This window comes from Schistocerca americana, chromosome 9 (genome assembly GCF_021461395.2).
Source record: "Schistocerca americana isolate TAMUIC-IGC-003095 chromosome 9, iqSchAmer2.1, whole genome shotgun sequence".
NCBI classification, from domain to species: domain Eukaryota; kingdom Metazoa; phylum Arthropoda; class Insecta; order Orthoptera; family Acrididae; genus Schistocerca; species Schistocerca americana.
In genome coordinates, this window is record NC_060127.1 from 149,564,111 (window position 1) to 149,587,067 (window position 22,957).

Here is a 22,957-nt window from a genome sequence, read left to right on the forward strand (position 1 = left end):
ATACATTCCATACCAGGATAATACTGAGTCACATAGTGTACTCCGAAGTTGTGTTTTGGAGGGATCAGCAGTACCAGGATTGAATGTGATGGCCCAGGAAATCTGCTTTTTAACTAGGCTGGTGGGGTATGGGTAATTATGTGCACTGGAGGCTGAGGTGAGAATGGTGGTGTATTACTGTAAAGAGTCTACATCCGAACAAATATGTTTGCCTCAGTTGCCAAGGCTGTATGGGAGGGAACTTACGACATAGAATGTCAAAATACAAATGCTGTATTTGTTGGTAGGTTTAATGTAGACGGAGGTGTGTAGTTGGCCTTCAGTGAGGATGAGATCAAATCAAGGAAAGTGGCATGGGATTCGGAAAGAATCATGTAAAATTTAATTGGGAGAAGTTATTCAAAGATTCTGGGAATTTCAACAGGTCAGTCCATGGTAAAGGTCTCATCAATGTATATAAACCAAACCAGGGGCTGAAGACTTATGGATCCCAGGAAGGTGCCCTCCAAGTGATCCATGAAAAGGTCAGCATAGGAAGGAGCCATCCTGGTTCCCATGGCCGCACCCCTGGTCTGTTTGTATGTCTGCCATTCGAAGGCAGATAACATAATAGCTCACTTGACAACTGCAAATAAGTATCCACTCAATAAACTGTAAATAACTCCACCATATAAAAAAGACATTTTTGTCTATGACATAAGAGTACTGGACAGGAAGTGCAGGGGAAGTAAAGCCTCTCCGTAAACTGAAAAGTGAGCAGCCCCAACGGTGGGGAAATATGTCTTTGGCCGAAGACTGCTACAGCTGCCATACAGGATGACTTAGAATCAGTTTCCCCTCTGGCCGTGTAGAACAGTGTGCAGAGATTTGTATAGATTCAGTCTTATGTGTTTTTTGTGTTAGTATTATTAGTACTGTATTTGTATAAGTCTAATGTACACTTTTTTTTAACCACAAGCAGTATTTAAAATTGGACTGCACTTACAATCTGATGGCACATTACATACAAACTTGAATCCTTCATTCACTGGCAATATCATTGAAACTTGGGTATTGTTTCTCACGTCACAAATTCACTCAATTATCGTTGGCCTGTCACCACCAGTGTGTTAGCATAAGGTGGTCACTAAATAGAAGGCAAACAGAGAAAAACATTGTATGATGTTATTTCCAAGTGTAAAGTAATTCTTTTTGTTGAAAAATATGGTAACAGGAGGGTGGGATGAGAATTCCAATATAGCTGACAAGAGTGTTTGCTCATGAAATAAATGAAATTGGCAGTATTTGTTACTACTGCTTTTAGAAAGACTGGCCCTCCACAGAAGAAGACATCCTGACACTGAAGTAAAAGTTTTGGAATTTGTCTGTAAAAGGAGGAAGAATGGGAAACGTGTGTCTAGGACACAACCACCAAAGCAAAAGGGTTTGCTGCAATTCTTGGTATCCTGAGTCAAGAGTTTAAGACTAGCCATGAATGGGCTGATCAGTTTATGAAACAGGTGGGCTCACCTCTACAACAGTAAACCAAAACCTTTCACAGGATTCCGAAAAAAAAACTTAGAGAATTTCAGTGGTCTGTCACCATACTTCAAAAAGAGAAGAATTTTTTAATGAGCCAAAGAAGGAAACACTGTTGAGATGCCGATCTGGTTAATATGCCACTTAAATTCTTTTGTCTCCTTCTCATTAATTATGTAATTATCATCAAAACATAAGGGTGTGAGGGAAAAAAGGGCATAACTGTAATGCCAGCAATCACAGCAGATGCGTGCAAACCTCACCCTTTCTTAATCTTCAAGCAGAAAACAAGCCCCAAGACCCATAAGAATGAAAAGCTGTTCCCTGATGGCATCACACTTTCCAACCCTCCATTAACGTTTTGTCTCAATGCATTTCGTGGTCATCTCACATATGTTGTAAGAACCAAGATCCATAGCCTAGCCAGTGACATTTTTCCTGGAGGAATGACTCTGTGTTACAACGTCCACAAATTAATGTGAATAAATCGTTCAACAGCACATTCAGGGACAGTATGAAAAATGGTTTTATGAACAAAACTGTGAACTGACATCCCACATTATTACACACTGGGTTTCAGTTGCCTGGAAAAGCATCGCAGTATCAAAGATACTGTACTTCCAATTCTCTGGATGCCAGTGAAGATGATGTGCTATGGAACATCACTGAGGATGATGGGAAAAGAGTAAATGAATCTGTTTCTGATGTAGACTCCACCGAGGATACCAGTAATAATGACATTAGTGAATAATGATCAGTAATAGCTGTAATTTACATTTTTTTTTTAATGTCATGTAGACAATAGAGTTAGGTGTTCTTTTTTAATAATAACTGCCACTTAATAGTGAGTCACTTAAAATTTTTTGTTGTTTCAATAGTTCATGTATACATCCATTGTTGTGTAAAACAAATTCAGCCAACCACTGATGCAACAATAAACCCTTCTTTTTGTGGTATTAATTCTTAAAATTGAGGTATGCGTTACATTCAATGGCACATAAGATTTGTGTACACAAGGTTTCTCATATCTGTATTCCATGTAGTGTTAATCCACTTTGTGGCAAACAGACAAGCCTGGGGCACACACTATTCATAGCGCATGCTGTGAACGGTCACTGTGACTTTGTGAAACATGCAGTAGCTGCTTCTTGTGACAGAGTGGAGTATATAGAGTGAGGAATCAATTTCTCGATCTTCAGTTTACAGACCTATGAAGGAAGGAGAGAAATGCGTGAGCACAGTCTGGTGACCTACCTTCCCTCAGACTTCATACTGTCTCCCCTCCCTTCACCCTGTTACAACCCCGGAACACAATTTATCCCTTAATGTGACTCTACTGAACTTAGACATGGTATACATATTTAATATTTGTTTTTACCTGACTTAATTTGAATATAAGTATTAATTTTATACTTTTACAACAATATTTTTAATAATCTGTGACTTTGAATTCCCTGCAATGCAGAAACTATAAGTCCTAGAGAAAAATGAATAGGACCCGTTTTGTAAGAAATTTAACATAGTTAAGTTTTTTACTAGGAAATATTTCTTTTAGAAGCCATGGTTTTTGAGTTATTCAAGAATAACGGTCCCTCCTACCACAAAAATTTGCCACTTCATGAATTATTTACTCTATTCGATTCTCATTTGGCTTCGCTGTCACAGCTGATTCAGAGCAAGCTGCCATTCATCATACCACATAGAAAAAATTCTACTGAAATTATCCTGTTTCCTCTTATAGTCATTCACAGACAACAGTTATGAAGAGGTGAGAGAGGTAGCTAGACTAGTGGAAGGCAGATGGAATGAGGAAGTTCTATGCTGTGCTTTAAGGCATAAGAAAACATCAAGATGATGGACTAATTAATGGTCAGTCAATAACATTAGAAAACATGCAACAGCAACATGGATGACTATCACTAATGACTAATGCAATGAAAAGTCAAGATAGGATTTTATCTAAGACAAGCTTTCAAACTGATGACAACAATTCTGTTTACACCTGACACATTCGGATGTTTTGCTTTTGACTGCCATTTTAATAGAGGACAGGCTGTGATTTAAAAACAGTTCAATTGCTGGGCTTCATAAGGTAACACATTTCTAATATTATATGTGACAATTCCTGCAATGTTAAACATTGCAAGCCTATAATCAAATTAAATTTATTTGATTAATAACAGTGTTGCAAGTTCGAACAATGAAACACCTACATTTGAAATTACCACAGTTGTACTTCAGCCTAAATGTGATATGAGTTAGTAAAACTAAATTACCCTTTATACCAAGAAATTTCCACCCATCCATTGTACCAATGTATACTACATAAATAATATACCAAACAATAGAAAGTCCCAGATGGAATATCAATAACATGGAAAGAACAGATTGGTACTCACTGGATGAGGTATTCAGTTGCAGAAAGGCACAAAGAAAAAGACTGCTAAAATATTAAGCTTTCGGACAAAAGTATTTTTTCCAAAACAGAAAAACACATACGCATAACAAGGACAACTCGCACACACATGGCCACTGTCTCCACGCTCCACTTTGCCTGTCTGCAACTCAATGCCACTCCTTTGTGGTGAGTAGCAATCTATCCATTCCATATTGCTATAAATAAAATACCTTCACTCTGCTATTTCTGTCTGTCGTACATACTTCAGAGGGCACATCGTACAATTCAGTATTTTGAGCAGACTTTCAGGTGAAGTACATACAGTGGCAGCTATTTTGCTGGTGGCTGAAATGGATATAAGTTATCTTCCAAGAAATCATCTTAAGTTGCCCGAGTATACTTAAGATTTTAAGTTTCTATCACAATAATAAAAACGAGATAACTCGAGGTTTTATGTTGGGTTAAATATTTCTGGTAGTTCTAAATAATGTGGTTGTATCTAGTCATATATAGATAACCACACCTAGAGGAATTGATAAAGCTACAAGCTGTATCAAATATTATGTCTGTCATTTGCTTTTATCAATTTAGCCAGAAGAGCCGAACGGGAACTCGATTCCAGTAAGCCTTTTTGTATAAATATCTCAAAACTTTATAAACACCACATCAGAAAAGGATAACTTATACCGATTTTAGGGCACACAGAAAACAGGAAAAACTTTCTCGCCATTGTTTCGCCATCTTCGGTTTGAAGACTGGTTTTGATGCAGCTCTCCCAACAAAAATACCACGTGCAAGCTTCCATGTCTCTGCATAACGGCAGCAACCTACTTCCATTCCATTTGAACTTGTTTACTGTGATCAAGTCCAGGTATACCTCTTCAATTTTTATCTACCTACACACACACACACACACACACACACACAAACACACACACACACACACACACCACACACCTACAAATAGTCAGGTATGGCATATGCTCTGGTGCTTCAACAGGTATTTGCGATTTCGTTCCACCCCCCACCCCCCCCTCTCTCAATGTATAGCTGGATTCAGCCCAAACAGATGCTGCTCATTTAATCTTTCATGAGACACCTAGTGTTGATGGAAAGTGTCTGTCTGCCATTACAAACAAAATCAAAATCAGCTTCAAAGTGGAGCTACAGCAGTCCCAAGTTAATATTGCTCATCATTCATCTTATCGATATGTGTTGACAGGAACATTAAAACACAGCAATACTCCTGCAGCAAAATGAGCATAGCTGCTGAATGGTAGTAGCAGATAGTGTGGGCCAGGGTGACACACTAGCCGCTACTGGACTATTGGTTATTCTTTGTGGTTTCTTGTCCCTGTTAATACATACTGATAAAACAAATACCGCACTAGACCAGCGGTTGCCCAACATTTCCTCTGACAGACCACTTTGAGAACCCTGGTGCTCTGATTGAACACCTTGTTTATTTTGAAAGTTAATAAAATTCAAAAAATAAAAACTTTTCTTATTCAGTGATTAGATCATAACTAACAACACACAAATCCAAAAAAATACTATAAAATAAAATGAAATAAAAATAGGAAAAACGTTGAAAAAAGTGCATTGTTCAAACAGTTTTTTGCGCGGCACTTATTCACTCATAACATCAGTGTTGCACATGCCACAGTTTACAAAACCTTGCACTACACTAATACGGAGCCGTACTATTGAATGAGCATGTAAAATTTGACTAAACAAATCAGTTTGTTTTGTAACAGGAAGCAAACTGACAGAAGTTGCTCATCATCACAACTTTCACGCAATGCTTTGTGTGCGTGTTTTTGCAAACAGTTTTCCAAAATTATTGATTTGGAATTTAGCTCTGGACGGAAATGAAACAAGGATGTCAGAGAAGAAGCAACAGGTTAAAAGGACAAATACTGACCCATTAAGGGATAGTTAATTTGGTCTTTAGAAGGAAATCTGAGTGGTAAAAATTGTATGGGGAGACAAAGGCTCAATAACAGTAAGAAGGTTCAAATTGATGTAGGGTGCAGTAGTTACAGAAATATGAAAGAAACTTGCACAAGATAGGCTAGCATGTAAAGCTGCATCAGATCAGCCTTCACGCTGGCAACAACAACTTCAGAGTGTAATGATTTACTAATAATGAGGAAAAATTACCTAACTCAACAAAGTTTCCAATGTACAAGAAGAGCTGATATTTCCCGGTACGCACAGGGAGTGGGGGCGACTAACCTGTCGCTATCGTGGTCCGGTATTTCGCCCTGGCAGCAGCACCTGCAGAAGCCTGGCTAACAAAGTTGACCAGTGTGACTGCCGTCCGCACTGTGCCACTGCTCGTCACTGGTGACGTGGAGACGTGCCGCGTGGCGGAACTCGTGGTGGTGGCGGCAGTCTTGCCAGAATTCTCAACAGCTGCAGCCCGGGCAGGCAGGGGCACGGTGTTGGCAATGCAGTTGACAGTGCCACTGGCAACACTCTTGCCAACACTGCTGGTGGGGTTGCTATGAACACTGCCCACCCCCACACTCGCACTCACACCCAAAGTGCTAGTGCCACCACTACCACCACCACCACCACCACCACCACCTCCAGTGCCGCTGCTGCTGCTACTGCTGCTGCTGGTGCTGCTTGGGACACCAGGTGATGCCTCCACTCGAGGCCCAGAATTCACATTTGCCTGGGCTACAGCATGGCTGACAGGAGGCCGAGAAGGCAAAGCAACCTGCAACACGGAATAAAATCATGAAATCTGAAGAAAAAGAAGGTGGATTATGATTCTATAGGTGCCATACACACAATAATTAAAATTTGGTGACAAATGAAAATCTGTGCCGGTTCAGGACTCGAACTGGTACTTCATGCTTTTCACGAGTAGTCCTCTTAACCATTAGGTGGGGCAAACACTGATGTAGTGTGAGAAGTGACATGATGTGTAACTTGCCACCAGATACACAATATGGGCATGGCACACACGACTTGACACTAATAGAAGTAATTTCGTGAGTAATGTGGCACCATTTCTTTTTTTTACACCCAGGAGTTATGTCTTTAGTCAACTTAATGTTTTGTGCAGATGAAGCAAATCTGCAGCAGTCTCTATAATTAGTTTCTCAGTAAAACTTTAACTGTTGCCATAAAAAAATCAAAAACACTGTCTTGGGAGTTACATGTGTTCTCTGCTATGCAACTGTTTTCATTCCATTTTGAGGAAATAGTTCAATAGAAAAAATCTTGGACACTCACACTGCAGTTTGATAATGAGCTGACCTTTTCGTAATTGGCTATAGTTGAGTAATCCACCCTATAAGTTCTTTCTTAGCTCAAGTGGAGCTCAACTTTTCAGAACAAATTAAGTATATAGCTTAGGGTGGCCCTTATTCTTTGAATTTCTTATTTCTTCACACACACACACACACACACACACACACACACACACACACACTCTCTCTCTCTCTCTCTCCCCGCTAAGAATCAATAACACAGTTATTTATTTAGTTAGTGAAGTTAAACACTAGATCAGTGGACATAAATTACCATCTAATTGATAGGTTTTGTCGGTCATTTTTTATAACATAAGCAAAGTGAAACTGATTATCTGTGAAAGTGCTAATTTAGTCACACGACTTTGTAATAGTTTGGGAGAAGGGCAGCATTCCTACCTCACTGTACAAAGGAACTCATGCATTCAGAGTGACACAGTCAGCAAAAAAGTGCTTTTTGGAAGAAATGCTCAAAAGAAAAAGAAAAAAAAACAAGAGTATAAGTGTTCCATAAATCTAAATACTCTCTTTGATGATGCCAATGCTAAAGCTTTGAACATGATGAAAATAGAAGAGGATAAACTCCATCTATTACATCAAAGAGCGCCCGCCTGCAGAAATTATCTGGAAGGTGTTGACTGGAAGTTGGTGGGGAAAGGGGGAAAGTTATAGCTATAAAAGAGGAATCAAGGAAGATGATGAGTGAGAACAGTGCTTAGTTTTTCAAAACTACTAGAGATTCACCTGAAGAAACCACTGAAGTCAATGATTCTGACGGTGGTTCAATTTTTACAGAACCCTACACGAATTCAGCTCGAGTTTCTTGTAATGGTGTAACAGCAGGAGACAATAAGGTGAATTCAAGGTATTTAGAGAGCTGCTGTTATTCTCTTGCCCTCATCACATGTATGAGCTAGCGTTATGGAGCGTGTCTGTTACCCCAAGTGGCAATTAGTCCAGATGGATAATTTTTCAAACAATTTAAAGAAAAGTGGAACATCATGAAAAATAAAAAAAAAATAATAATAAAAAAATAAAGATTGTCATTAACATTTACATGCGACTTTCATTGATGCTGAAATTGACGAAGCACCTAACTTCTTCCTAAAACTACTATAATAAGTACACCTCAAAAAATATTGTTAACTCCTTTAATTGCGTATCATATTTCTGGGGACTATTGTGGACTTGAATCTACAAGGAAAATCGGGTGGAGCTTCACACAATGCAAGGTGGATAGCCAAAAGAATTTATTCTTTGAATATTTTTTTCTTTAATTGTCACCTATCCTTCAGTGTTAGTGAATTGGATGGTCTGAAGAACACTCATCTGTTTGTGTTAAAAGTATGTGCAAAATTGTGGTTTCCGAGTTCACCACCAAGTGGTGTACCTTAAAATGACGTGTGCTTTTTAAAAGAAAAACTTGTAGGAAGAAGTACATGCAAGGATTTTGTCAAGTGCTCTGTAGGCACTTATGGTAGTAAATGTAGAAATTTGTGTGTTATCACTGATGACAATATTAACAATGACACTAAAACATGGTGGTTTATGGTGTGGGTTCCTGTAGTCATGTCCTAGTTCATGAATCACGGGCAATGTATGAGTGGCCAAGTAAGTGGCCCCGACAGTCAGGATACCAGTTACTTTGGAATAAGGCTGGGCATCTCGGACATATTCTGAGTCGTGGTCACCTTTGTGTTCAGACGGCAAAGACTACCAAATCCACCGGTTAGTCCCTCAGCCGTTAGGGGTAAAACTCAATGGGACTCGGGGTAAGTAAAGCTAGCAACCTGCTTCCCTGGTACTTTAAATATGATGCTAGCAACAATCAGCGCAAAATGCCTCGGACCTTTGGAGGTGACGGAGTCCCACCTCTAACTGACAAACCAGGGACTCCTAAGATACGACTTGGCAAACAAATGGTAATGAGATGAGGAGCTATTAATATCAATGGGGGCTATTCTGGAAAGAAGGTAGAGCCGGCAGAGGCTGCAAGTAAGATGGGGCTGGACATTTTAGCTGTTAGTGACATTCGAGTAAGGGGTGAGAAAGAAGAGGAAGTGGGAGAATACAAGGTCTACCTGTCAGGAGTCAAAGCAGGAATAGCACAATGGGGTGTAGGGCTTTACATCAGGAAAGAAATGGAACCCAGCATAGTTGCAATAAGGTATGTAAACGAACGACTGATGTGGATAGATTTGACAGTGTCTAGCAAGAAAATTATGATTGTGTCAGTATATTCACATTGTGAAGGGACAGATCAAGATAAGATGGATAGTTTTTATGAGGCACTCAGTGATGTAGTTGTTAGAGTAAAGGACAAGGACAGTGTTCTGCTCATGGGTGATTTGAACGCCAGGATTGGAAATCGAACAGAAGGGTATGAAAAGGTTATGGGTAAATTTGGAGAGGATATGGAGGCCAACAGGAACGGGAAACAACGCTTGCATTTCTGTGCCAGTATGGGCTTAGTAATCACAAACTCCTTGTTTAAACACAAGAACATTCACCAGTATACTTGGGAAGACAGGGGAACCAGATCTGTCATTGACTACATAATAACAGATCAGGAATTCAGGAAGGCTGTGAGGGACACACGTGTATTCAGGGGATTCTTTGATGACACTGATCATTATTTAATCTGCAGTGAAATTGGGATTGTGAGGCTGAAAGTGCAGGAGGTCAGGTCCATATGTAGGAGGATAAGAGTGGAGAAACTTCAGGATAAGGAAATCAGGCACAAGTACATAACAGCGATCTCAGAAAGGTACTAGTTAGTTGAATGTAGTCAATTACAGTCATTGGAAAAGGAATGGACAAGGTACAGGGACACAGTACTAGAAGTGGCTAAAGAATATCTTGGAACAGTAGTGTGTAAAAGTAGGATGAAGCAAACAGCTTGGTGGAATGACACAGTAAAGGCAGCCTGTAAAAGGAAAAAGAAGGCGTATCAAAAATGGCTACATACCAGAACTCAGGTAGACAGAGAAAGTTACGTTGAAGAAAGAAACAAAGCCATGCAGATAATTGCAACATCCAAGAAGAAATCTTGGGAAGACTTTGGAAACAGGTTGGAGACCATGGGTCAAGCTGCTGGAAAACCATTCTGGAGTGTAATTAGCAGTCTTCAAAAGGGAGGTAAGAAGGAAATGACAAGTATTTTGGACAGGTCAGGAAAACTGCTGGTGAATCCTGTGGATACCTTTGGAGGGAATATTTTGAAGAGTTGCTCAATGTAGGTGAAAATATGATCATTAATGTTTCAGATTTCGATGTACAATGGGATAGGAATGATGATGGAAATAGGATCACATTTGAGGAAGTGGAGAAAATGCTCAATAGATTGCAGTGCAATAAAGCAGCTGGGATGGATGAAATTAAGTCAGAACTCATCAAATACAGTGGTATGTCAGGTCTTAAATGGCTACACAGGATAACTGAAATGGCCTGGGAGTCGGGACAGGTTCCATCAGACTGGACAAAAGCAGTAATCACACCAATCTTTAAACATGGAAACAGAAAAGATTGTAACAACTACAGAGGTATCTCTTTAATCAGCGTTGTGGGTAAAATCTTCTCAGGTATTGTTGAAAGGAAAGTGCAAGTATCAGTTGAGGACCAATTGGATGAAAATCAGTGTGGGTTTAGGCCTCTTAGAGGTTGTCAGGACCAGATCTTTAGCTTACGGCAAATAATGGAGAAGTGTTACGAGTGGAACAGGGAATTGAATCTATGCTTTATAGATCTAGAAAAGACATATGACCGGGTTCCTAGGAGGAAGTTATTGTCTGTTCTACGAGATTATGGAATAGGAGGCAAACTTTTGCAAGCAATTAAAGGTCTTTACATGGATAGTCAGGCAGCAGTTAGAGTTGACGGTAAATTGAGTTCATGGTTCAGAGTAGTTTGAGGGGTAAGACAAGGCTGCAACCTGTCTCCACTGTTGTTCATATTATTTATGGATCATATGTTGAAAACAATAGACTGGCTGGGTGAGATTAAGTAAGATATGTGAACACAAAATAAGCAGTCTTGCATATGCGGATGACTTAGTTGTGATGGCAGATTTGATTGAAAGTTTGCAAAGTAATATTTCAGAGCTAGATCAGAAATGTAAGGACTATGGTATGAAGATTAGCATCTCCAAAACGAAAGTAATGTCATTGGGAAAGAAATATAAACGGATTGAGTGCCAAATAGGAGGAACAAAGTTAGAACAGGTGGATGGTTTCAAGTACTTAGGATGCATATTCTCACAGGATGGCAACATAGTGAAAGAACTGGAAGTGAGGTGTAGCAAAGCTAATGCAGTGAGCGCTCAGCTACGATCTACTCTCTTCTGCAAGAAGGATGTCAGTACAAAGACTAAGTTATCCGTGCACCGTTCAATCTTTCGACCAACTTTGTTGTATGGGAGCGAAAGCTGGGTGGATTCAGGTTACGGATATGAAAGTAGCTAGGATGATTGCAGGTACTAGTAGATGGAAACAATGGCAGGAAGGTGTCCACAATGAGGAAATCAAAGAAAAACTGGGAATGAACTCTATAGATGTAGCAGTCAGGGTAAACAGGCTTAGATGGTGGGGTCATGTTACACGCATGGGAGAAGCAAGGTTACCCACGAGACTCATGGGTTCAGCAGTAGAGGGTAGGAGGAGTCGGAGCAGACCAAGGAGAAGGTACCTGGATTCGGTTAAGAATGATTTTTAAGTAATAGGTTTAACATCAGAAGAGGCACCAATGTTAGCACTGAATAGGGGATCGTGGAGGAATTTTATAAGGGGGGCTATGCTCCAGACTGAACGCTGAAAGGCATAATCAGTCTTAAATGATGATGATGATGATGACTAAAACATGTATGATTAGAAATCTGCAGTGGAAAACTTTGGGGACTGAAAAGAAGTCATCATGGTACTTGTTGCAGTTCCAAAACCTTTTAAATATATTTATTTTTTTGGCCTAATATAATTTTATAAATTTATATTTAGCATTTTTGGATACACTATTCAGACTATATCAAAACATCTACTAACATATTGTGGTTTGAATCTTTTTATTATTTCAGATAAGGAAATTGGTAAGTTCATTTCACACAAGAGTTTGGCATGTTGAAGTAGTTAAGCACAGATTTAGCTTGCTTAAATACGGTTCCATTGTCTTGGAATTCAAACACTTCCTACGTTAATCCGAAAGAGATTATGAAACATCTTAAGGTGACAGATGAGAGAGGAGTAAAATTAATGTAAGATTTCAATGGACTATTAACAGCCAATGAAATAGAATAGAATTCATTCTGCAATATGAGCAAAATCACCAGACTGGAAAAAAAGAAAAGCCACTGACAAGAAGACCATGCTAAAACTAGCACTGACTTATGTTGCATTCACACATTTTCTACGTTCTGTTACATTGTAATATTTAAGTTTCTCCATTTAAATATGTTTAAGGAAATTTGTGAAACATGAATAGGCTGATTTCAATTGTTTATGCCAACAGAAAAACACACACTTTTCTTCAGAATTTAAGTCTTATTTAGATATTTAAGTGCATTATGGCCTGGGTTAATACTAATTACAAGGTGTAAAACTTCGCTTCTGTCATTTTTTCCCCAACATTTGAGGCTTTAATGAAACAAATTTGTTACATATGTATCATTCAAAGTATTTTCCATCACTGGCCAATACTTTCTCCCATACTTCGGGCAGTGTACGAATCCCGCATCGGAAAAATTGTTCATCTTTTGAAGCAATCCACGAATCGATCCAATTTGTTCTTCATGAGATCTGAAGTGCCAGTCAGCCGGACCATGCGCCATTGATCTAAACAGGTGATAGAGGGAGCAATGTCTGGAGAATACGGCGGGTGGAGTAGAACTTCCCATTTTAATGTTTCCATTTAATTGTGCCTCTCGCTGTATTGTGGGCGTTTTTCTTTTAATGCTCTGCTCAAATGCCTTAACTGCATTCGATAACAAGCACCTGTGATTGTTTCACTTAGTTTTAACACCTCATAGTACATGGCACCGAGCTGGTCCCACCAAATGCACAGCATGATCTTGGAGCTGTGAATATTTGATTTCGCCATTGACGTGGAAGCATGGCTGGGATATCCCCATTATTTTTTGCGTTTAGGGTTATCATAATGAACTCATTTTTTGTTCCCGGCCACAATGCGATGCAGAAATCCCTTCTGTTTTTGCCTCTGAAGCAACTGTTCACAAACATACAAATGCTGTCCAACGTCTCTTGGTTTCAGCTCACACAGGACCCAAGTTCGTTCCTTCTGAATCATGCCCATAGCCTTGAGACGTTTTGAAATGGCATGCTGTGTCACTCCCACTAATCGTGCCAATTCTTCTTCAGTCTGACGTGAGTCTTCACTTAGCAATGTCTCCAATTCTGCATCTTCGAAAACATTCTTTCTTCCACCACTATGTCAGTCTACGACATTAAAATCACCATCCTTGATGCGTTGAAACCACTCACAACACATTCTTTCACTAACATCGTCCTTACCATACGTACTTGAGGGCATTTGATGAGACTCAGCTGCTGTTTCCTTCATACTGAAACAAAACAATAACACCTCCAGCAAATGATGAGAATTAGGCTCGTAAACTGACGTTTTCAATCAAGAACAACTTTATTATGCAGACACAAATCGACTAATGTATGAATGAGGTTATGGTGACTGAGGTCCAAGCTAACTGCCTGACGTCTGTGATCTGTTTCTTTCGACCACTACTTATCGTTGTCGCCCCCTATCAGTAAACAGCGGAAGCAAAGTTGTACACCTTCTAATTGTACTGAAACTTGGCACATCATTAAAACATGGCAAAAGTAAAAATAACTGGATGGATGTATGCTTAAATCACCTGACATTTTTTTGTAACCCCCAAATAAGGTACCACCCCAATATGGCTACATACCAGCACAATCTAATATTACACTAGATCCAGCAAATCAGTAAAAAAGATTAGCAGATATGTTTTATACAAAAAACTTACATAATTCTATTTGTGTTCCATATTTTCATTCTTTGCCATAAACAAATTAAACTTATTTCGATTGTTGTATCTCTCTATGATATTTCACTCACAATGATTTCTCAAGCTTTATTTTGAGCATTCCTGTTTCTGTATTCAGCACTTCCATGATCGTAAATACAAGGATATATTTCCATTACACCAACAAAAAGAAATATAAGAACTCAGGGTTGTTCCTCATCTTCCTGGGTACAGAGACAATTGCACAACCAAAACAGGAACATTCATTCATAAACTGTTCGCAGCACAGATGTAGCACGCAGAAAAAGTGGAGCACGTTGCATACATCTAGCCATCATGTGGCATGCAATACAGCAAGGTTACATTGTGTCAGTCTGGTAGGCACTGCCTCCATTAGACTGTGTGTGTTCCATTGAAGCTACAAGCTAGATGTTAGCCTTGTGTCATGCCACACAACATTTCACTCTGGTGGGTGCCCTGCTGTAAGCTACCTCAGTATGCCCCAAGTTCTGACTCAAATTTCAATACTAATTTGGTTTTTAACTATTATTTCCAAACATAGGTTCCCCACAGATTATACGGGAATAGCACAAGTAGGGGAACGAAATCGGCGGAGGGCCAAAGTCAGAGATTGCGCAGAAAAGAGAACTGCAGTCCACACTGACAAGTCTCTGATTTGTATCCACAGCTATTAAAGTTTTGTGTCCAGTGTGAGAACAGGTTTTCTTTTACATGCAAATGTCTGATTATCTTCTCAGTGTAAGAAATGTACACAATTTTCCACCAAACTGAAATGTCAATTACATTTCTCCCATTAAAATTACTTGACCTAACATGAAATTATGTCCATAGTGTTAATTTTATGAATGCACGATCAGAAATGTTTGGTCTGATGCTCTCTTAATTTGGTCATAATGAACTACTTGTACAAAGCATTAGCTGAGTGTAGTAAAAACTTCACAACTCCTGCCTCACAAGAAGCTGGCTGCTGAGGAGGTTGTCCAAAACATGCTTCACAGATTGCACTAATGATGAGGTCGTGGCAACATGTAGGCAGTAGGCGCAATAAAAGTGGTAGTAACCGGGAGGCCAGGACGGAAACAGACTTCCGAGGTTGCCAACAAGCTAAAATTTTTCAGCTAATCTTATGACAAAAATGCGGTGCTGCTTCCCACAATCTCGTTCCAGTATCTCTGCTTTTTTCTGGCTCCAACATAACAAGAAGTCATATTAATATTTAAGTATTAAATAGATTTTAACACCTACAATAACACAGAATAAAGATTCACTTTACTCTGAATGCATTCTTTTGTCTCCCTTCTTTCGAAAGCAGAGAGAGTTGCAGAGGAGTTCCAGTTCTTCATTGAAAACAGGAAGACATTTTTTGATAACTGGTCCACCATCATCAGATATCCGCCATTACAATGTTGTATACTCAACATTACTGTAATGTGGTGTACTTAACATCACTACAAAAGAAGGAATGTATGTTATTACATATGCTGAATAATTCTGTGCATGAAGGACAATAAAAACAATAAGGCAGTTTGAAAAGATGTTCCTGAATATTCTTTATATTTTACTTACCAACCTATTTACTTTACACAATCAGGCCCAGAGGACCACGCACAAACTCCTCTTCCACTGGATTCTGTTTTGTGCCTTCTGTTGCCAATCACCTTCTATGCCAATTTGAAGCAAGTTCCCGTGGATTTCATCTATCCACATTTTCTTTGGTTGTCCTACTGGTCTTTTTCTGTATGGAGTAAAATCCACAGATTTTAAATGCCGACAGTGTTTGTCCATCTGAGTGACATGTTCTGCCTTTACTAGCTGCTTGCTTCTCATCGGGTCCACGATGTTTAGCCTATTGTAGATTTCATCCAGCTTATAATTGTGCTGGGTCCTCTATCCACCATTTATCTCATATTGTATTGGATCATTGACCTTACTTAAGACTTTTTGCTCAAAAACAAGATTGTTTATGCCTATTTTCCGGACACTGCAAGTTTCAACCATACAGTGCTATGGGTTGTATCAGTGTTCGGCACAACTGGAGTTTGAAATTCCTGCAGGATTTAAAAAGCTGAGTCAGACTGAAGTATGATTGGTCTGCATCTTCGATCCCTGCTTTGATTTCAGCCTCACATGATGCATCCTCTGTAAAGATTACCTCAGATATTTAAAACTAACAACCCCTTAAAATGATCGGTTTTCGACTACCAGAGGCTGGCCTGGGTCTCTTGAATATGTATGGGTCCTGCTCATCCCCAGGTACTTGGTCTTCAACTGAGCCACAAGGAGACCGATTCTGCTCGCTCCCATCTCCACGCTGTCACACATCAGTTCTTCCTTAAATCTGGACAATAGAGCAACATTGTCAGCAAATGTAAGATGTGCAATTGTCTCACCCTCTATCTCACTCCCCTCGAAGTTCTTATGGAAAGCTTCCCTCATTATCTTTCTGAGTGCCTAGTTGAACAATATTAGTGACACATTATTTCCTTGTCCCAACCCTACTTTTATGTAGAAGCTCTCCATGACTTTCTTCCTGAGCTTCACTTTGCCTCTGGAATCAGTGAGACAAGCTTTAACTCTGTTGATTGAATTTCTTGGGCAAAATCAGTTAGGCAATTTGCTAGGCTCTCCTGGTTCATGCATGTACATGTCTTCTTAAACAGCACGTTTCCACACCTTTTTCGTGAGCTATTGCAGCACACAGATGTGGTCGACAATCAAATGGTCCTTTCTAAAACCCAACTGATATTCACCAATCACTTCTTCTGTATTCTATTCAGTATTCCAGTATACAGTTGGATAACCCCTTTAGCATGAGGGTGATTCCTCTGAAGTTAGTGCAATCCATTTTATCACCTTTCTTGTGCATAGAGCAGGTGGCCACTGTTTTCTAATCTTCTGGGATCTCCTCTAAAATCCAGATCCTATTGATTTAATTGGTGAATTTACTTGTGCAGTCCCTCTCCTCCAGATTGAATGACTTCTGCCTGGACTTCATCTTCTCCTGGACTTTTCTTCTTCTTCAGCTACATTATTTGAATCTTTATGCCTTCCAGTGTAGGTGGTGGATAATATAAATCTGCAGTGTCAGGAGGTTGAAATATAAACAGATTTTTAGGTTCATCACAGTTGAGGAGCTCTTTGAAGTATAATTTCCATCTCTCAGCAATGTTGAAGTCAGTGATGAGTATGATGCCATTGTTGTCCTTGATGAATTTTTGGCTTCTTTTTTGACTCTTTTTCCCAGGAAAACTTGTTGAGCCTTCTCTATAATTCCTTTGACTTCTATTCTCTCTGCTCTCTTCAGGATTGCTTGGGTAGTTCTCCATACTTCTTCTAACTGTGCTTTAACTTCAGAAAGATCTGCAGTTTGTTGCAGCTCTCCTCTCTGGCTGTGTGTTGTAGCCAGCTTCTTACTAGGAAATGGTCACACTCGCACTTTGCACCTCATGCTATCTTTACAGCTATCACCCAGTTCTTTGCTTTGATGTCAGTTGCAATGTGATACATCTGATTAACCATTTTTATCATCTTGCAACAGCCAAGTTCCTTAAGGTATAGCCTTCCTTCTGTAGGATATTTGTGTGGTTGATGAAGATCACTTGCAATGCTTCAAAGGTTATTAACTTGATGCCATTGTCATTGCTGAGTTCATGTAAGTTGTGTCTTCCAGTAGTTGAATACTCTTTTCTTCCTATTTTATCAATCGAGCCTACATGTCCTGTTGGGAACAGCACCCACGACAACCTCCAATTCTGCATAGAGGAATAACATCCTTAGTCCCACATCAGAGGCTACATGATCCATAATTATTTACTTTATTTGGGACAAAGAATGTAAAGAAAGTATCAACAGAAACCACAGCAATAAAATGAACAAAAATAAGTAAAATGTAAAGGAGTACTACTGTTTTCATTGATTGCAAGTACCACAATTTCTTGAGACTGTATAACAATACTTATTCTTTCCTTTAACTTTTAATCACAAAGTAGTTGCAGGTACTTGCAGTTATTCACATCTGAGGTTTTATCAGTAAAGTATATATTACTGCAGATACCTGCATCTGCTCAGACCCCCTAACTGTGGTTTAATGTTTCACAAAGGGTATAATAATGTGCTTCAGACATTCCGCCAAGTTGTTTTTTCCATTTTATGTACAATATTTCAATGACCGACCCAGGACCGCTATTTACAGCACAGTTTGAAAGGAGCAGAATACAATGGATGCAAACAATGGCTTATCTACCTTGTGCTGGGGCAATATCCGGAATTGGTAGACTCCAATGGAAACAAGGCATCCGGTATATTTTGCTCCCTTCAACTAAAATAACAGGTACTTTGTGTAGTATTAAAGACAATCTTGGTCATTTATTGCAATCCATGTGAATAGGACATGTCTTATGGGAGGGGGGAGGCAGGTTATCAGATTAGTTGAGGAGAGATGCAAGGGACAGCACGACACACCCAACTAAATCAACCAAGCAAATCATCTGTTGTTTAGCACAGCCTCTAATATAATCACAAAATTAAATAAGATCAGCATCATGGTGCAAACACCAAGTTTCTCTGATAGCATGATTAAGGAGCCTATCGAAATAAAGATGTCAGAAAACCTAACAAACATGGATGGTGGTCTAAGATTAAGTACTACTTCTGATCTGATGATGAAGTTAAGGAGTTCTGTTATCTATGCAGCAAAAAGACGACACAAAAAGCAGACTAGCTCTGGTAGAAAGGGGATTCCTGGCCAACAGAAATTTACTACTATCAAATACAGGTCATAATTTGAGTAAGTAATTTTTAAGAATGTATGTCTGCAGCACAACATTGTATAGGATCAACATGGACACTGGGTGAACCGGAAACAGAACAGAATCAAAGCATCTGAAATGTGGTGCTACAGACAAGTGTTGAAAATTAGGTGGGCAGATAAGGTAAGGAATGGGAAATTTCTCCAGAGAATTGGTGAGGAAAGGAATATATCAAAAACACTGACAAGAAGAAGGGACAGGATGATAGAAAATGTTACAACATCAGGGAATAAATTCTACAGTACCTAGAGGGAGTTGTTGTGATTAAAATCTGTAGAGGAAGACAGGTTGGGAGACATCTAGCTTAATGGAGGATGCAGCTTGCAAGTGCTCCTCTCAGATGAAAAAGGTGGCACAGGAAAGAAAGTCATTTTTGGGCCGTATAAAACCAGGCAGAAGACTGATTACTCAAAAAACAACAAAGGCATTCGTTGTGCGGTTCAATAAAACTACTGTTGTTAGCTGAACTGGCACTGACTGAGTACAAATGCACCTCCTCTCGAAAAAGACCGGCCTTTTAGTCACTCTGTAAATACATTTTGTACAAATTCGTTATGTCAGAATAAACAAATGAGATTAGTCTGTCTGCACTGCACATAACTGAAGACAAACATTTTTTCTAAGGGTATTTTAAGCTAATGAATGTCCAAATTACTTAAACATAAGAATCTGCTCCGTTGGTCAATTGTGTGTGGAAGAATGAGCAGTTACCTCCATTCAAACAAAGAATTACAAATTTAATGAAGATGGAGCACAAGATCAGATTGGAAAAACATGGTGGATAAAGGCAGCAAAGTCTTTTTCAAAATGATATTTTAGAGAACCATGGTGAAAATATAAAGCTAAAAGGCTGGGTGGCAATTTGAAGTCCATTCTTGACTAACACACCAAACAATGGCACCACCTTGATCAGTAGCAATGAAAAAACCATCCCTGGTTGCCCACTGAGTAATACACAATCCTTGCACCATAATCACTTCTTGCTTAGGGGTGTGTGTGTGTGTGTGTGTGTGTGTGTGTGTGTGTGTGTGTGTGTGTGTGTGTGTGTGTGAAGGGGGGTCATGGTGAAGGCAACAAAAGGAGGCTGGCAGAGGGTAACAAATTGGGTGGGTGGTATAGGCGACAGAGAGGAGTGTGGTTGGCATGGGTGAAAGAGAAAAGGCAGTGCATAAATGACAGAAGAAGGGGGCGGGAGGACGGCAATGGGAGGAGGGCAATGGGAGAGCAACGAGTGAGGGGACGCAAGTGAGGTAAGGGGAGCCAACAGTGGTGGGGGGGACTGAAAGTAGAGGGGGCAAGAGAGAGAAAAGAGGGGGCAAGAGAGAGGAAAGTGGGGGCGGCAAGATGCAAGACACAGAAGGGGCAAAAAGATGCAAGAGTGGGCGGAGGAAGAGAGAGAGAGATTGGGGAGGGGGCAGGACAGAGGAGAGATTGGGGAGGGCACGGGGCAGACGAGAGAGATTGGGGAGGGCACGGGGCAGACGAGAGAGATTGGAGAGGGCACGGGGCAGACGAGAGAGATTGGAGAGGGCACGGGGCAGACGAGAGAGAGAGAGAAAGGGTGGGGGCGGGACAGGCGAGAGAGAGAGAGAGAGAGAGAGAGAGAGAAAGGGTGGGGGCGGGACAGGCGAGAGAGAGAGAGAAAGGGTGGGGGCGGGACAGGCGAGAGAGAGAGAGAGAGAAAGGGTGGGGGCGGGACAGGCGAGAGAGAGAGAGAAAGGGTGGGGGCGGGACAGGCGAGAGAGAGAGAGAAAGGGTGGGGGCGGGACAGGCGAGAGAGAGAGAGAAAGCGTGGGGGCGAGAGAGACGAGAGAGAAAGCGTGGGGGCGAGAGAGACGAGAGAGAAAGCGTGGGGGCGAGAGAGACGAGAGAGAAAGCGTGGGGGCGAGAGAGACGAGAGAGAAAGCGTGGGGACGAGAGAGAAAGCGTGGGGGCGAGAGAGACGAGAGAGAAAGCGTGGGGGCGAGAGAGACGAGAGCGAAAGCGTGGGGGCGAGAGAGACGAGAGAGAAAGCGTGGGGGCGAGAGAGACGAGAGAGAAAGCGTGGGGGCGAGAGAGACGAGAGAGAAAGCGTGGGGGCGAGAGAGACGAGAGAGAAAGCGTGGGGGCGAGAGAGAGGAGAGAGAAAGGGTGGGGGCGAGAGAGAGGAGAGAGAAAGGGTGGGGGCGAGAGAGAAAGGGTTGGGGCGAGAGAGAGGAGAGAGAAAGGGTTGGGGCGAGAGAGAGGAGAGAGAAAGGGTGGGGGCGAGAGAGAGGAGAGAGAAAGGGTGGGGGCGAGAGAGAGGAGAGAGAAAGGGTGGGGGCGAGAGAGAGGAGAGAGAAAGGGTGGGGGCGAGAGAGAGGAGAGAGAAAGGGAGAGCAAGAGAGGAGCGAAAGGGAGAGCAAGAGTGGAGCGAAAGGGAGAGCAAGAGTGGAGCGAAAGGGAGAGCAAGAGTGGAGCGAAAGGGAGAGCAAGAGTGGAGCGAAAGGGAGAGCAAGAGTGGAGCGAAAGGGAGAGCAAGAGTGGAGCGAAAGGGAGAGCAAGAGTGGAGCGAAAGGGAGAGCAAGAGTGGAGCGAAAGGGAGAGCAAGAGTGGAGCGAAAGGGAGAGCAAGAGTGGAGCGAAAGGGAGAGCGAAAGGGAGAGCAAGAGTGGAGCGAAAGGGAGAGCAAGACAGGAGAAAGCGAGAGCAAGCAGGGGGAATGAGGGAATGGATGAAAGAGGATAAGGGGAAAGAGGAGAAAGGCAAACAGGAAGAGAGGTGAGAACTAAGGGGGCAGAGAGGAAAGGAGGGGAACAAAGAATGGGGAGGGAAGGAGGAAAAGGCGTTAAAGTTTGGGGGAAAGGGTGGAATGAAGAGGCTGCGTGAGATAACTTTAGGGGATAATGTCTGTCGATTACTATTCATATGATGTGGAATTTCTTTTCTATGATGTTCGTTTCATGAGGCAAAAGCTTGAACCTTTCTTTTGTAGGGAAAAGGGATGGCTTTCTTTTGTCCAGTCTGACCATGTGCTCCAATGATCTCGTGGTAGACAAGAGGTTAGATAGGCTTCTTTTTGCATTGCTGCTTTCTGGTTGTACTAACCTGCCTGACAGAGGCGTTGCTCGGCGCGGACACAGTGGTGGTGACGGCACCGGCCGCCACCGCCACGTTCGCCTTCACCGCCGCGGCGGCCGCAGTCGCAGGCGTCAAAGTCGCCGCCGCGGTAGACGGAGGCGGCGGGGGCGGAGGCGGCCCCGGGCCCGGAGAGGGCACGGGCGGCTGGTGCTGGTGCTGCCCGTCGGCGGAGGAGGACGACGACGAGGCGGAAGAGGCCGTGGGCGGCCCGGTGACGGACGCCGGGGGCGGCGGCTTGGAGTGCGGGCAACACGGCGGCGGGGGCGGAGGCGCGGCAGCTGCGGCGGCGGCTGCTGCAGCGGCCGCGGCGGCGGCGGCAGCGGCGGCACCGGCGCCGAACTGCGCGGGCCGCACCGCGCGGAACGGCGACGGCAGCGGCGGCGGCGGGGGCGGCGCGGCGGGCGCGGGGGCGGCGGGCAGGTACTGCAGCGGCACGCCCAGCGGCAGCACGGGCGGCGGTGCGGCCGCGGGCCGGTACAGCAGCAGCGGGTGCGCGTGCGCGTGCGGGGGCGGCGGCGGCGGGAACACGGGCAGGTACATGGGCAGCATGCCGGGCGCCGGCGCCGCCGCGAACAGCGGCTCCACCGCCGCCGCCGTGATTGGCACGCCGCCCACGAAGTACTGCATCGCCTGCCGGCACGGCCGCGGGCCAACAGTCAAGAGGCGCAGCGCTTCCGCAGTGCGCGCTGCTGCCGCCGCCCACAGTTACGACTGGCTCCCTCTCTCTCTCTCTCTCTGCCAGGGAGGGCGCCACGCAATACACACGCAGAGATGGCCAGGAAAAGGGCGGCGGTATACAGAGGGAAACAACACCGAAGAGGGCAACCCCGCGGCGAGAATGA

The 22,957-nt window shown here is 42.3% G+C and overlaps 2 protein-coding genes across 2 annotated transcripts in view; both read right to left on the reverse strand.

Annotated features, from left to right (window-relative positions):
• LOC124551041 (formin-like protein 20) overlaps positions 1-22,368 on the reverse strand; it is a 99,985-nt gene extending 77,617 nt beyond the window's left edge. The window contains exons 1-2 of the mRNA XM_047125903.1: positions 22,083-22,368; positions 6,155-6,644 (exon numbers count right to left, since the gene is read on the reverse strand). The gene's annotated coding sequence lies outside the window, so the exon portion shown is untranslated. The remainder of the gene's footprint in view (positions 1-6,154; positions 6,645-22,082) is intronic.
• Positions 6,150-7,742, reverse strand: LOC124550759 (putative lysozyme-like protein). Its single transcript, XM_047125481.1, has 2 exons — positions 7,707-7,742; positions 6,150-6,644 (listed from the first exon to the last, which is right to left on the reverse strand). Exons 1-2 carry the CDS (start codon positions 7,740-7,742, stop codon positions 6,150-6,152), a joined length of 531 nt encoding a protein of 176 aa, XP_046981437.1.
• Positions 22,369-22,957: the final 589 nt, after the last annotated feature.

What these genes read in the sequence shown, in the direction of transcription:
- LOC124550759 (XM_047125481.1), bottom strand. Translation starts at nt 7,742, where the DNA reads ATGTTCAAAGCTTTAGCATTGGCATCATCAAAGAGA. An exon ending in CATTGGCATCATCAAAGAGA is followed by an intron (nt 6,645 to 7,706) that starts GTATTTAGATTT and finishes TCCGTGTTGCAG; the next exon opens with GTTGCTTTGCCTTCTCGGCC.